The sequence below is a fragment of the Scyliorhinus canicula genome, chromosome 16 (assembly GCF_902713615.1).
Source record: "Scyliorhinus canicula chromosome 16, sScyCan1.1, whole genome shotgun sequence".
Taxonomy (NCBI): domain Eukaryota; kingdom Metazoa; phylum Chordata; class Chondrichthyes; order Carcharhiniformes; family Scyliorhinidae; genus Scyliorhinus; species Scyliorhinus canicula.
In genome coordinates, this window is record NC_052161.1 from 61561618 (window position 1) to 61578113 (window position 16496).

The 16496-nt window shown below is 42.9% G+C and overlaps 1 protein-coding gene across 2 annotated transcripts in view; it reads right to left on the reverse strand.

Annotated features, from left to right (window-relative positions):
- Nucleotides 1–1725: 1725 nt before the first annotated feature.
- LOC119979695 (tumor necrosis factor receptor superfamily member 6-like) overlaps nt 1726–16496 on the reverse strand; it is a 32329-nt gene continuing 17558 nt past the window's right edge. Inside the window, exons 5-11 of one of the 2 annotated variants that reach the window (XM_038822239.1) lie at nt 14809–14879; nt 13402–13500; nt 11005–11036; nt 10112–10130; nt 7846–7865; nt 4179–4185; nt 1726–3016 (exon numbers count right to left, since the gene is read on the reverse strand). In XM_038822239.1, the coding sequence (XP_038678167.1) occupies nt 2664–3016; nt 4179–4185; nt 7846–7865; nt 10112–10130; nt 11005–11036; nt 13402–13500; nt 14809–14879 (601 nt within the window). In that variant the 3' untranslated portion in view covers nt 1726–2663. Of the gene's footprint in view, nt 3017–4156; nt 4186–7845; nt 7866–10111; nt 10131–11004; nt 11037–13401; nt 13501–14808; nt 14880–16496 lie in introns of both variants that reach the window. The other variant, XM_038822240.1, reaches the window with a different exon arrangement.

A 16496-nucleotide genomic window follows, 5' to 3' on the forward strand; every position in this document is an offset into this window, starting at 1 on the left:
GGGCAGAATGGTCTACACTGGTTCATATTTATTTATTGAAAATGTATAAATAGTGAATCAGAAAAACTGGTGCAAGTAAAAAAAAACAAAGACAAATAATTATTAAAAATATTTATTAAAAACACTGCAGAAAATCAACAGTCCAGTTAAGCATGTAGTTACTCTCAGAAAATGAAAACCTGTTAGCGATGATGCATCTTTAGTAAACCACAATGATGTATAGGAGGGGCAATTTAATTACCGCTAGCTGTATAAATTACAGCTAGCTGTGAAATAATGAGGAAATGCTGTTTTGACAGCACTTCATTGTTTTCCTTGCTCATAATTTAAAACTTCCAGTTGACATAAAAGTTTGTTGTTTTGCTCATTATGTGTAATCCAGTTTTGCCTATACTACATCAATGCAAAATTGTCAGGAGAAGTTCATGTCACACTTTTCTACAAAAGTACTTCCACAGCGGGATGAATGCAAATGGAACAATGGCCCAGATTTTGTGCAGGTAGTAACAAGAAAATGTAGCTTTTGACAGCATTACTCCATTGAAACTGATAGTCACTTCTAGAGTTTACACATACGCAGAGTAATTCAGATACCCAGGGGTTGCAGTCAGCAATTCTACACTTATCCAGAGAAGCAATTGAGGCACACAGACTACAATTAACAGGACACCTATCAATTGTTAAGAATTTCTGCTTTCTCACAGTTCATTTCACTGTATAAAACCCCCTGAAAAGGTTGCACTTTGCTGAATGAAGTGTATCTGAGTTTTTAAACCGGTGCACTAACTTTATGGTTACAGTTGGACACATTCACAAGCCATGAAATGCTAATTTCACACTATGGTGTGTGGCATTTCCCCCCAAATCCACTTTTTAAAATAAATTTAGAGTACCCAATACTTTTTTTTCCATTCAAGGGACAATTTAGCATGGCCAATTCACCTACCCTGAACATCTTTAGTTTGTGGGTGTAAGACCCACACAGTCACAGGGAGAACGTGCAAACTCCACACAGTGACCCGGGGCTGGGATCGAACTTGGGTCCTCGGTACCCTGAGGCAACAGTGCTAACCACTGCACCACCGTGCTGCCTCAGATCCACACATAGTGATTTTTTAAAAAGTGTTTGTTTATTTCAGCTTTTATCTTAATCCAATTATATTCTTTGTATCATGATTGCAAGGCCTTTCTCGTAACTCTCGTTGAGGTCAGCATCGAGTGCTCTTCCCTCGCTGCTGACTGCAAAAAAAAAACAGGACCTACATAACTGCATTGCACTTAAAAGATCATTCCTGTTGAATAATTGGATATACAAGTTTTCATAAATCCATTCATTATGATCATGGCTGATCATCAAGTTCAAAACCCTGATCCCGCCTTCCCCCCAAATTCTCTTGATCCCTTTGGCCCCAAGAGCTATATCTAATTCCTGCTTGAAACTACACAAAGTTTTGGCCTCAATTAGCTGGCCTGTAAACCTTCGCTGCACTCCCTCCATAGCGAGAACATCCTGCCTCAGAAGGATGCGTGTATTTCCTCCAAGTGCTCCAATTTCCTCCCACAAGTCCCAAAAGACTAGTTGGGTTTATTAGACATTCTGAATTCTCCCTCAGTGTACTCGAACAGGCGCCAGGGTGGAGACTAGGGGATTTTCACAGTAACTTCATTGCAGTGTTAATGTAAGCCTACTTGTGACACTAATAAAGATTATTATTATGATTATTATTTTTTTTTAAATTTTGCTCTGCTCCTCACCCATGTCCCTTTCTCTTTTTTGTCTGGGTGCTGAAGCACAAATCCTGACACATTAAATACATGCATTAATTTCAGTGGAATTCTGTACAAGTCAGAAACCACACAGCAGTCAACCCAATGCACTTTGTTCTTTACTCTTGAAGAATTGGCAGAAGATTTACATCAGTCATTTACACCAGTCAAACACAAATCTCGGGCACGATTTAACTAAATGGGAACACTGTCCCATTGTGAGCATGTTTAGCCGCATGTCGTAGTGCCTAGAAACACAACATTATTAACTTCAGCATAATGGCGAAATTGAAGTTGTTGGTTCAGGGTTAAGACAGGGACTAGAGTCTGCCGGACAACCCCCACCCACCCCAACTTCACCATGTCCAGTTCCTATTGGCTTTCCAAATTCCATTTGCTCAGACAATACTAGGTCTTGAAAATGGGACACACGGTATTACACAACCATTTCCATAATTTGAATGTGCCAATCTCAAACAAGCATGAGCTCCTTTTTCTACCAACTCAGTTCCAGAAATGCATGGCGTAGACAAAAGAGGTGGAAAGCCAACCATTATAGATCCTGCGAAAGCAACAGCAGTGTTGGACAGACTGCATAAACCTATGTCAATATTGGAGAAGTCAGTACATTGGCATCTATTTGTTTAACATTCTGTCGCGAAATAGATGTGGATGTTTGGATTCAATATTTGATCTTTTTCATGATAAACCTGGTGCGAAGGTTCCTCCACTTTGAACCTCCCAGCTTGAACAGGATTCTTCTAATGTTAATTTCCAAATGCTCATCACGGTAAATGGAATGAGTTTCAGCCATTTTAACGTGGACAACAAGATAACATGGCAACACGTGAAATTACTGAATAACCCCAATGGGGTGTTGAGAACTAGAAAAGCATCTAAGCAGACATTGATTTCATTGCTGTGCCATTTTCACTTGTATCCGCTTTGCTTTCTTCATTAGTATCCTCTGCCTTCGGATTAATTTGTCTTATAATGTTTTCAGCAGCGGCGACACATTTTGCCTGTCTGAGTATTTCAATCAATCGAGGAAACGCGCCTGCATTTCCATAACTCTGATGCCAGGCAGACAGTATTTCATAGCCCTGTCGGCTTATGTTATCATGAAAGTCAGATTCAATCTGTTGCACTTTAGTTTCAAGAAGCCCTAACATTATTCCAATTTCATGGAATTTTCTTGGTTCAATTTCCTTCGTAATCAAATTCAGGTGCTCTGCAGAAAGCGGAATGTCTGTTCAAGAAAAGAAAAAAGACACATTGCTTATTCAATACCAAATCTGATTGCAAGTAAAATCCCACCAAGTATGGGCGGTATTTTCCATGCCTCCCGCAGCACGGTGTGAGCCCGCCATTGGACAACTACAGGGTCATCTGATCCTGCCACTGTCAACCTGGTTACCTGTTCTATGCATTATCTGCCGCCGGGAAACCAGCATTGGGGGCCCACAATCGGTAGGACAGGAAGATCCTGCCAGCGAGAATAGCTGGGGAGCTGAACTCACTGGCCAGACCGGCTCCTCACCCATCCTAGCTGGTGGATCCTCCACATCCTCCACCCATGGGCAATGTTCACCTCACTCCCCCATGCATATGGGAATTACCCCTCCCCGCGCCCCTCCAAGTGAGGACACCACGCTATGTGGCCACTGAGCGGCACCCATTTCCAGGTCTTCTACAACCCCTTTCGGGACCCCCTTTCAGGACCCCCACTCTTCATCCCACCAATCTTTCAGAGGCCCTTCATGTCCGCCCTATACCTCCTCACTCTCCTTTTATGGACACCCCGCCCCCCTCAGGCCCTGACTCTTGGCACTGCCACTCTGGCAGTACACTTTCTGGTTTTACGGTGCCACCTGAACACCATGGCAGTGGCAGGGTGGCAGTGCCAGGATGAAAGCCAGACATTGCCAAGGTGCCCACGTTCCAGGGGTAGGCCAGGAGGCAATGCTGGACTATTTCTGGCAATCCTAGGGCTTCCGATGCCTGGGGAGATCCACTTTGGACCAATACTGAATGGTGCCTGGCTGGGGACTCCCTGGGATGGCCGTTAGATGCCAGAAGGTCGGTAGATTATGGGTGAGTATGCTTAAGTAGGCAGGCCCATTGTGGGTGATTTCTGGTTATGACGCCTGATGGGACTTGGGTAGATTCTGCGAGATGTGGCTGCCAGGAAGCCCGCGGGAGGCTTCACTCGGCATCTACCGGCCACGCTGTGCTCCCAGTCAGGCCTGACGTAGCCAGTGGATCTCGCCCATGACTTGCACTAAATAGTCCTTTGCAGATCTGCATGAGTCCATGTGACTATTTATTTTAAAAGTACAGCCTAAAATGGGTTCAAAATGGAAACATGAGAAAGGTTACGTGCACTGACTGTGTTTGATGGTGTACAGTACCTTGCACCTGCAAGAATAAAAAGGAAAATAATTAGAATACAAGTTACCTGTGATACAAAACCTAACTGGGAGCGAGGTGCAGTGCTGAAACTTGGGATCGAGGTTGCCAGGACACCCGAGATCCAAGATTCAATTCGCATCTCAAACGGTCCCAGACACAACTTGCTAATTTCACAAAATGTAACCAAGCATCGCAAAATGTTACAATCAGATTATCAGAGTGTGAAGTGAATTTCCAGTTGCTCTTATGGTTTCAAATCGCTTTAAAAGTCCTCCTCTGTTCCTCTATTGTCCCACCATAAAGTCTTCACTCCCAGTCTACCTTTACCAACTACTCCCTTATCCCATTGTAGTCGCCTTTGTTGTTTAAGCACAAGACACTGGTATTGGATTTTACCTTCTCACCTCCACCTGTATTTTAAATTCAACCATACTGTGATAGCGTCTTCCGAGAGGTTCCCTAACTTTGAGATAATTAATTATTCCTGTCTCATTACACAGGACCAGATCAAAGCTAGCTTTCTCCCTCATAGGCTCCATTTCATACTGTTCGAGGTAACTGTTGTGGATACATTCTATTAACCCCTCCTCAACGCTGCCTTGCCCAACCTGAAATCAAGATTTCAGCTTTCCCTGCACTGGCCCCTTACTATGGAGGGGGAAACAATTCAGTAAATTACAGCAAAGCCCCACGCTGTACCTTACAGACAAACTATCATTTAAAATTTGCTGGTGAGGTGTCTTGCATTTTCACTGATCAATATAAATTTTGAATATAGGTCTATCATAACTTTTCTGTGACAATATGCATCACACATTTACTGGTTAGAACATAGAACATAGAACAGTACAGCACAGAACAGGCCCTTCGGCCCTCAATGTTGTGCCGAGCCATGATCACCCTACTCAAACCCACGTATCCACCCTATACCCGTAACCCAACAACCTCCCCCTTAACCTTACTTTTATTAGGACACTACGGGCAATTTAGCATGGCCAATCCACCTAACCCGCACATCTTTGGACTGTGGGAGGAAACCGGAGCACCCGGAGGAAACCCACGCACACAGGGGGAGGACGTGCAGACTCCACACAGACAGTGACACAGCCGGGAATCGAACCTGGGACCCTGGAGCTGTGAAGCATTGATGCTAACCACCATGCTACCCTGCCGCCCCAAGCTAAGTACTCCAAGCGAGGAATCATGCTGACACTGGGTGTGAAATACAGGGTCTGTTGCCTCTGACATTTCAGCCATTAATTTACATGAACAGGATATGAAGGCCCCAGGCCTGTGAAATTCCTAATCAGTGCCCTGGGAAGTCAGCGGTGGACCATTTTACACTTTGAATGCTAATAGCATTCGAAACAAAGTAAATGAGTTGATGGCACAAATCGTCGTGAATGAGTATAATTTTTTTTTAATTTAGATTACCCAATTATTTTTTCTATTAAGGGGCAATTTAGCGTGGCCAATCCACCTACTCTGCACATTTTTTGGGTTGTGGGGGCGAAACCCACGCAGACACGGGGAGAATGTGCAAACTCCACACGGACAGTGACCCAGAGCCAGGATCGAACCTGGGACCTCAGCGCCGTGAGGCGGTTGTGCTAACCACTAGGCCACCGTGCTGCCCCAATGAATGAGTATAATTGTGGGAATTACAGAGGCATGTTTGCAGAGTGGTCATGACTGGGAGTTAAATATCGAAGGGTATCAGACTATTCGGAAGAACAGGCAGGAAAGTAAGGGTAGTGGTGTTGCTCTGATATGTAAGGATAATAAGAAGTCTTACAACACCAGGTTTGTTTCGAATCACTAGCTTTCAAAGCGCAGCTCCTTCATCAGGTGAGGGAAGAGGTGGGTTCCACAACCAGATATATAGACAAAGTCAATGATGCAATTGGATACTTTGAATGCAAGGATTTGCAGGTAATCAAGTCTTTACAGGTCCAGACAGAGTGATGGAGAGAGGAATAATCACAGGTTAAAGAGGTGTGAATTATCTCAAGCCAGAACAGTTGGTAAGATTTCACAAGTGGGTTCTTTCATGGGGTAACAGGTGAGTGCAAGAGGTGTGGGAGGGGGCCAGCGAATCACGCGCACACGTTTTGGAGTTGCGAGAAATTGGGAAGATTCTGAGGGTGGTGTTCGCGGTCTTAGCCAGGATTGTGGAGGAGGAGGTGGCCCCTGCCCTTTGGTGGTGATATTTGGGGTCAGAGAAGCCGGAGCTCATGGAAAGGAGGAAGATCGATGTTGTGGCCTTTGCTTCTCTGATTACATGGCGGCAAATTTCACTGGAGTGGCGGCCGGCATCGCCATCGGGGGTAGTGCTTGGTTGGGTGGCCTGTACGACTTCCTGTGGTTGGAGAAGGTGAAGTATGAGTTAAGGGGCTCTGCAGGGCAGTTTGAGAAAAGGTGGGGATGTTTGTGACCGTGTTTGAGGAGCTGTTCGTCACGGGTGCGGGGGGGGGGGGGGGGGGGGGGGGGGGGGGGAGCATGAAAAAGGGGGAAAATCTGTAGAGACTGTATAGTTGATTGCTGGGAAGTATGTTTCCCGGGGTGTTTATTTGCTGTAACATGTTTTGATACAACATGTTTGTAAAAAATAAATTTTTTTTAAAAAAGAGAAGGTAAAATCCAATACCAGCGTCTTGTGCTTAAACAAAGGAGACTACAATGGGATAAGGGAAGAGATGGCAAAGGTAGACTGGGAGCAAAACTTTATGGTGGGACAATAGAGCAGCAGTGGTGGACTTTTAAAGCAATTTTTCACAGTGCTCAGTATATACCAGTGAAGATGAAAGACTGTAGGAAAAAGGTTAATCTGCCATGGATATCTAAGAAATAAAGGAGGCTATCAAATTGAAAGAAAATGCATACAAAGTGACAAAGATTGGTGGGAAATTAGAGGATTAGGAAATCTTTAAAAGTCAACAGAAAGCTACGAAAAAAGCTATAAAGAAAAATAAGACTGATTATGAGAGTAACCTTGTTCAGAATATAAAGACAGATAGCAAAGGTTTCTGCAAATATATAAAAGAAAAAGAGTAGCGAAGGTAAACATTGATCCTTTAGAGGATGAGAAGGGGGATTTAATAATGGGAAATGACCGAGGCATTGAACAGGTATTTTATGTCAGTTTTCACAGTGGAAGACACAAATAACGTGCCAATAATTGATGGCAAGGAGGCGATGGCAGGTGGGGATCTAAAAATGGTCATCATCATTAAGGAGGTAGTGTTGGGAAAGCTAATGGGGCTAAAGGTAGACAAGTCTCCTGCCCCTGATGGAATGGTGCTAAAAGATGGCGGGGGAAATAGCAAATGCACTCGTGATAATTTACAAAAATTCACTGGGGCAGTTCCGGCAGATTGGAAAACAGTAAATGTGACTCCACTGTTTAAAAAATAATCGGCCGGTTAGCTTAACTTCTGCAGTAGGGAAAATGCTTGAATCTATCATCAAGGAACAAACAGGCCCTCCTTCCTCAATCCCTCATGCCTCCCAGACCGACCCCTCCCCCCTGATTTCTCTTTCAGTCTCACCTTGCACATCCCTGAAATCAGGCAAAGAATCTTTGCTACTTTGACTAATTGCTAAGAGCTGCTTAATCAGTTTTGAACATAGCTAATAATTATTCTGCAATAACAAATGATTGCTTACCTCCTGTGGCTTTTTGTCACCTGAAATAGAAATAAAAGCAGGTAAATCTCAAAATATAACTTTATTTACATGATCACTTACATGACATCTTAATCACACTCTGAAACTATACATAAAATGCCTCTCTAAATTAAAATTAGGTTTCTAACATTCTGGATTAAACTGGTTACTCACTACAACTTTTGTGAATGGACAATGTATTAAAGACAATCTCAGCTGACAGCTGTTGGTAATAACACAGATTTAGTTACTTTACTAAGTCAACTGATTGAGAAAGACCAAAGGGTTCATTTAAACCCTGCACCAGCTCCCCAACTCCATCGGGAACAGATCAGCCGATTTATTTTACCTCAAGACGGGGCAGCACGGTAGCATGGTGGTTAGCATAAATGCTTCACAGCTCCAGGGTCCCAGGTTCGGTTCCCAGCTGGGTCACTGTCTGTGCGGAGTCTGCACGTCCTCCCCGTGTGTGCGTGGGTTTCCTCCGGGTGCTCCGGTTGGGTTACGGGTATAGGGTGGATACGTGGGTTTGAGTAGGGTTATCATTGCTCGGCACAACATCGAGGGCCGAAGGGCCTGTTCTGTGCTGTACTGTTCTATGTTCTAAACTCCAGTACTTACCAAAGGCAAATGAATGGAGAGTTCACACATACTAAACTGGGATCCAAGTATGATAGAACATTGATAGCCAATATTGGCTATCAATGGCCTTTTTATTGATTTACAGCTTATCAACTTATAATAGATATTATTCCCAAAAGTATTTTAAAAAACAAGCAGTAAATTGAAACTTATATTCTGAATTAGGTGCAACTTCTGTTGGGTTAAAATGATCCCCCTGCTTTAAGCACAATATCCACAAAGGTTTTGAATCAACCACTCTTATAAGTGGAATTTCATATAGAAATTGTGTTACATGTGTATGGTGCAGTAATGATTAAAAGCCTGGGTTAGCGTGTGTACGTCTCCAAAGGTTTTTTAAATCCTGGTTTAAAAGGCAGGAAGGTACTGCGGCTGCAGAATGTGCATCGTAAAAATCATATAATCACTCATTCCACATCTGTATATTGTTTACCGAAATAGGGTAATGGAATTTTCCCTGGGAAGTAGATAATTCGAGACATCTATTTGGCCTGAGTAAAATGATCATAACCCAGTTAGTGGAATAGAGATTATGTCGTTAACAGAAGAAGCCAGGGGATGAAGCAGTTAGATGTTGAGCTTTCAGTTAAACAACTTGCTGTTAACAGAACAGGGTTTTTTTTGCCAAATGTTGGGAGGTTAAACTGCAGTTTGACACAGGCAAGAACCTGCAGGCTGTTTACCGAAGGATCTCTCTCTCTCAAAGCAGTTTATCCAAGAAATCTTTACAGCAAGTATTCCTGGGTATGCTAACTGTATTTAAAAGTGGGTTTTGACATGAGGCGGGTTTTGCTTGATTGGAGATAAAAAGATAGCAGTTAGGAGCTAAAATGTTTTATTCTTAAGTATTGTTTAACTGGTCATTGCAAGCCATTTCTTTTATCATGTTAAAGTTAATTTAATCCTATGTTAGCAATACAGTTTATTTTAATATACCATATCTCTGTGCGTGGAGTCACTCATGGAGCAAAGTATCCTTTCCTCACAGTCTTATAAATTAAATTAAATGTTGGGGTTTCTATCCAGTATCCTAGCCACTGTTGGGGTCTGCTCCGGGATCTTAATACAAGCATTCAGCAGCTATCCCTACAGGAACAAGTGTCCCAACTCACTCCAGGAGTGTAATATTGGTATGAGTGGAATCCAATCTGTACCTCATTATTGGCTGAGACCAAGTCAGTGTTGGTTTCTTACATAGAGAAAAGATGTAAAACTGGGAAAAGTAGCTATTTTATGTTTGTCCGTTGCACTCAAGTGAATCGCAAAGTTACTTAATGTGCAGACAGCGTAATGGTATCTCCTGGACATTAGGATATTGTAAACATGCCATACTTCAATAGGCAAGTGGTGCAGAATACCAGATTAAATAATGACATCTACATCTACAGAAAGATATTTTCAGTGTTTGTCGAAGCAGGGAACAGTGGAATAAATGGTGAACCGTCGATATAATGGGTGGCCTGCAAGTTAGAGCTACTGCAAGTTAGATACACAGGAAGTCTTAAAATGCAATAACTAGATTCTGAATTTATTCTATATGCGTGCAATTATGTGTCAGTACATCACAAATATACATGTATGACAACCGTTTGGTCAGGAACAATCTTGGTCACTAGATAATTACCGTCTTTTGGATTGTTTGGCTGTGGAGAAGAAACACAAATCAAATAAGAAAAATGTCAGACATAGATGAAAAGATATCTAAACATTATTACATGAACTGAAGTAACAGCCTGGATTTTGTGCTGCAGTCTCTGCAGTGGAGCTTGAACCCACAACCATTGGAATCGAGTGGCAAAGTTGAGTCACAGGAAATGTCTGTGAAATGCCTGATGTGTCAGGCATGTTTTGAAACATTAATAAAATTGAGTGTGATGCAACTCCTGTGGGAAAAAAAACAGCAAATGAATCATAGGCAGTGGGAAGGGGTGGTGTAATGGTTTCATCACCGGACTAGTAATCCAGAGACCCAGGGTAATGCCCTGAGGAACCAGGGTTCGAATTCCACCACGGCAGATGGTGACATTTGGATTCAATAAAAATCTGGAATTAAAAGTCGAATGATGTTGATTGTCTTAAATGACCATCTGTTTCACTAATATGAATCTGCCGTCCTTATCCGGTCTGGCCAATGTGACTCTAGATCTCAAATACTCTCACTCAGTTCAAGGCAATTAGTAATGGGCAATAACTGTTAGCCCTGCCAGTGAAGCCCACATCCTACTAATCAAAAAAAGAGGCTGCAAAATAAACTTAGCACACTGTAAATTATGGCCCATGCAGATAATGTACTTACAATTTACCACTTAAAGGTAGAAAATCATAAGCTGTTATGTGTGTTTAAATGTTCCAGATTTCCCATTTTTAAATGGGGCAACACAACACTTTATTTCTAGAAATACTCAAATAAACCGAATTAGGATCTCAAAATACAACACCCTCTGTACTTTCATACATTAAAGCATTATATTACTTTAAAATTATATATATTTGTAAAACAATGAAATTAGTATTTACCACAGGCTGAAAATCACGTGGCGTCCGAGGGCCTGAAATAAAATAAAAACTTATCAGTGCCAGATGAGTAGACTATGTGCCAAGATAAAACTAGTAACAGGATTATCGATGATTAAAAGGTAACAACAGTAAATACTATTTATAATTGCTTATATTACTTTTCAAGAAACGGCTTGAAATATAGGGCTGTATTCTCTGTTGCGAATCTGCCCTGCTACCGCTGCTCATGGGGGCGGATAATTTGGCGCAGCGTTTGCTAGTGGTGGGATTCTCAACTCCCGCCACGTGTCAGTGGGATTTCCCATTGAGTCATCCCAGACCGCCGGGAAACCCACAGGCAGGGATGCACTGGCGGCAGGAGCCAGCGAGCGGTCAGAGAATTCGCTCATGCTCTGTCAGTCGACAATAAGTTTCTAGTTGCAATTCAGACTGTGAAATGTAGGTAACGATAGAGGAATTACTCCAGCTTTTGCCAGCAATAATACTACTCCAGTAACTAGAGAGAATCGACTCAGTCATGGTTGACTTGCAACACAATGACTGATCACTGTCCTTGAGAAAAAAGTAACCTCTTGCTCACTGAAAATATTAACCAAGTGGGTATGAAATGCCGCTTTTTTTCCCTTCCAAACATATTGGTGATTTGCTGTGCCGCACCATGCCAACAATGTAGCATATACTATTTGGTGAGGATCTCCTGACTGCACATTTCCGTGAAGGTTCAATCAACAATAAATGGGTACATGTAGCATCATAGCTGATTTGTTCTTGACTGTGATAGGAAAGGCAGACTATTTGTATGGAGCTTTTGCAACCTCAGCATATTCTAAATAACTTTACAGCCCAGGAAGTAGTTACAGCCAGGGAAGTAGTTTCAAAGTGCAGCCATGTTCATAATGCAGTAAAGGCAGAACTAATTTGTGCACAACAGAGTCCTACAAACAGAAATGTGGTAACAGCTATGATAATCTGTTTCTGTAACGTCGGCTGAGGAATCATAATGGCAAATATTTGAGACCATGAGACTTGTATGTTTCAACATGAACCGTTTATTGATAGTCTTTAACTAATTACCATTCCAAGTTATAATAATCCTGCTTGGTACTGTTTCACCATGCTGGCTGGCTGGCTGCTTACTTAGACAGTGTTGCCTCTAAACTGATCTGTCTCTTACCATGTGACTGTATACAGCATACCGTAGGCGGTGTATTCTTCAGACCCATGTTAACCCTTCTCTGTTAGGAAAATTTACATCACAATGGCGTGCATGAACGTTTCACAACAGCTAACAATACTCATCACTATTATTGGGTAAACACGGCAGCAGGTTCTGGAATATGCATGCATACAGTTCATTGCAGACATTCTGGAGCTGCTGTCAGAAATAACCTCTACAGTGTTCTGCCGTTGGATTCTGGCTCTGAAAACACTGCCAAACATGTGAATTTGCTGCACTCAATCTAGCTGCACATTAAAAATGGTTGATAAAGTTCGAGCTGGTTCACGTACATTTTTAAAAAGGTGCTTTTTTCAGACTCGTATCTCTCCTCCTTAATCCCAACTGCATTTCATAGAATTCATAGAATCCCTACAGTACAGGAGGTCATTCGGCCCGAGGCTGCCCGATCCATATCCCACCCTATCCCTGCAATCCCATAATTTAACCTTCACATCCCTGGACACTAAGGGGAAATTTAGCATGGCCAATCCACCTACCTCGTACATCTTTGGACTGTGGGAGGAAACCGGAGCACCCGGAGGAAACTCACGTAGTCACAGGGAGAATGTGCAAACTCCACACAAACAGTGACCCAAGGCCGGAATTGAACCCGGGTCCCTGGCGCTGTGAGGCATCAGTGTTGACGTGCTCATCAACATTGTGCTCATCACATTGTGCTACCGTGCCACCCCAATTCCCAATCTTTATTTAGCTGTTCACGCCCTGTTTTGGACCCTGGAAGGTCTCAGCAAGATTCTTAAATCTGTTTCTCTCCCTGCTCAAACACACCACTGACCCCCATCCCCTGTGAGTCTGCTCCTCTGAATATATGGCAGATTAGAAAACATCTATCCTAAGACTCAAAAATTTTGTGGCCATCTGTCAGTGAGGTGAACATCAGTTCTACATAAAATCCAGACTATATTTTGTTCAGATTTCAAGAACAACTTTTAACAAAAGTCTGCTATGAAAACTAGCACTTTAATAATAGGATCCTCCATTGCTTTGGGGCAGTTCAAAGGAACAGTTTTTTTCCCTTACTAGTAGCCTGGGCTTAAAATACATAGAAATAGTTTTCTTTGTAATCATCACTGTTGACCAATATTGAAATGGAGAGAATTAGGTTGCTATTTTTAATGAGTAGAAGTATTTTTTGAGGTTTTTTTTTTTTTACTTACATGGGAGGGATTTTCTTTTATAGTACAAAATGATGCCTCCAGCAATTACTGCAATAAGAATCACACCAATCACCACACCAGTAACCCATTGCTTTTCACCTGCAAAACAGAAAAATGTAAATAATCAAGTGGATTCCCAACTGGCAGCCAATACAGGCTTAGAGGTATTTTGCTGCTTATCACCACCCGTGACTTTGCCTCAACAGTACAGGAGAAAGGGGAACCTTATGAACCCCTTGTGAACAATACATTTTGCAACTGAGTCACTACAGTCAAACGGCTGTCACCTCGTGGTTTCTATAAACTTGATATACGACACAAAAGCAGCTCTTTGACAACCAGCTTACGTCCGCAAGCTGTCCGATGGATAGGTCAGACATACAGGCCGGAAACGTAGGAAAGCCACGGACAAGAAACGATTAGCTATTCCATCCGCCTGATCCTCGTGGTTCTGATGGCCAGATCGTTCCAGCTCCACGTGCCGCCAGCATTTTCTGGTCTCTCTGAAAGTCAGTGGACTTTTGCCTCGCCTGCCGCAACCCCCAGGCAAGGTCCCACCATGGCGGAGCCAGAAAATCTTGGCCATTGGGCGGGATTTCCCGGCCGCGCCCACCCTGCGACCGGAAACTCCCACCTGAGGTCAGTGGACCTTTGAATGGTCCACCAAATTTTCCATCCCATCCTCGTTGATTCCAGTGGCAGCAGGATCGGAACATTTGCCCCAGTGTCTTATGCTGCCCTACCAGGAGTCATATGGTTACCTGGGAAAGGTATAAAATAAAGCCCAGCTAACTCAGAGAAAAAAAAGCTCGGGGAAATTTCTCTCTGACCACTTTAAGTGGTGGAAGCTAGTCCAGTTGACCACTGACCCTTATTTATATTACAGGGATCCCAGACTCAAGCAATGATCGGCTTTGACTTCAGTGATGTCCGCAATAGCGTCACCAGTAACTGTAATAGGCTATAGTGTCTATCTATGTCCAGTTCCCAACATTGGAGGTGCACGGAGTTTGGGAGAAGCAGAATATGGATTCAACTGTGAGGAAGGTCAGCAATTGAAAAGCTGACCGATGCTCATTGTTAGGCTCCTGTAAGGAGGAATCACTATTTGCATGAAATTATTGTTGTTGATATTGAAGTGCTGGGGAGAAGCCCAGCGGCTCTGATGCTCCACCTCAAACAAGGAGTCGGCTCACTACAAAGTGAGGAGGAAATGCTTTTAAAGTGTTGTGCAACTAAACGTGGCAGTAACATGCAAATTCTTCATTGTCATTTATGTTTATGAACAAAACCAGTATTGTAATGGAGCCAGTTAGCAATTATAGAAATACATGTGTTTGCGTAACATCAATTTTATCAGCTGCTTAAATTTGGTGGTAATGATAAAGCAGTGAGATAGAGACAGACCTTTCTTCACGCAGACGGTGTCGTTCTTTTCTGTGCAGGGATTTGCAATCTCTTCTGTATCTACGTCACACCTTGGGCAAGAAATGAAAGACATAAGGAAACAGCTAGAAAACAGGAACAGAAAATACTAGAGACACTCAGATGGTCAGGTTTGAAACGTCTTTCCTTTCTCAGAACCTGCCTCAGATGCACTGAATGTTTCCATGTAGTTCTGATTTTCAGCATCATGCAGTATTTTGTTTTACTGAGTCTAGCAATTTGACGATGAGCACCTCTCGCACCCTCACTCACTGCAAAATAAAAGCACGAGAAATTGGCTGCTTCAGTTCGCAAACCTGCGATTTCCCAATGAGTGCAGACGGCAGGCAAGGCTCCCCGCTGATGACAGCTAGTTCAGCATTACTATTCAGTCCTTCAGCATAATCAGGCAAAACAATACGCCATGTACCCAGCTTTGAAGCCCCTCAACTGCAGAGAAATACTTGCTCCTGCATCTCAAGCATCCTCGTTGTAAGATTGTTCATTTCGAACCATGTTGTGCCAAATTGTGCCCAGTTTTAAACTGTATCTTACACCCATTGTGAGGTGGGATGCAACTGTCAAAATTCATTTGATTCCAGGCAGGTGAACACCCAATGATATGCACTTCCACAGTACGGTTCCCCATTGGGAGGACAATTTCAGAAAATCTCAACAAGCGTTTTAATGTTCTGAGCAGCTGTGTTGCACGATCTGAAAAGTGCTCAGGGTAAATGGTAGAAAATCAGTTGGGCATCTTGCCAAAACATATGTACCGAGAATTCAAACGTTCCTACCCATGTTTTCAATGTACTTAAAATCAAACAGTTGGATGTGACTTAACAAAATCGCAGCTGAGCAGTATAAATGAGATACCAACAGCTGTGACAGTCAATTCACTGAGACCTTTGACTCAACACAAAGAAAAGACTGTGTCAGTCGAGGCTCATTGTTGGCACACTCACCTCTGCATCAGAAAACTGTGGGTTCAATGACTACTCCAGAGATGAGAGCACAGAATCAAGGCGGATATTCCACTGTACTTACTATTAAAGGAGAGCTGCACCAGGGAGTCAGTTGGTCGGATGGCTGGTTTGTGGTTCGGAGCCACACCAACAAGGCCGGTTCAATTCCCGTACCGGCTGAGGTTATCCACGAAGGCCCCACCTTTTCAGCTCTGCCCCTCACCCGAGATACGGTCTCGCTCAGGTTAAATCACCACCAATCAGCTCTCTCCTAGAAGTGAAGAGCGCCTATGGTCCTCTAGGGCTATGACGACTTTCATTTTCACGAGATGAGATATTGAACTGGTGCCCTACCTAACCTCTCAGGTGGATGCAAAAGATCCTGATGCATTATTGTGAAGATCAACAGGGAAACACTCCTACTGTTCTGGCCAACATTTATCCCTCACCCAAAGAACAACACTGAAATGGATTATCTGGTCATTATTACTTTACTATTTGTGGATCTTGCTGCCCGTAAATTGGCTTCGACTTTCCCTACATCACCATGGTGACTACACTTCAAAATGAATTGTAGTCAATAAATTTGGCTGTAAAATGCTTTGGAATATGCTGAAATCATGAAAGGCACTATTATCAATGCAAACCTATTAACATATATGAGCAGAGTTAGCAAAGTCATCACAAAAGTGGTCTCAGTGACAT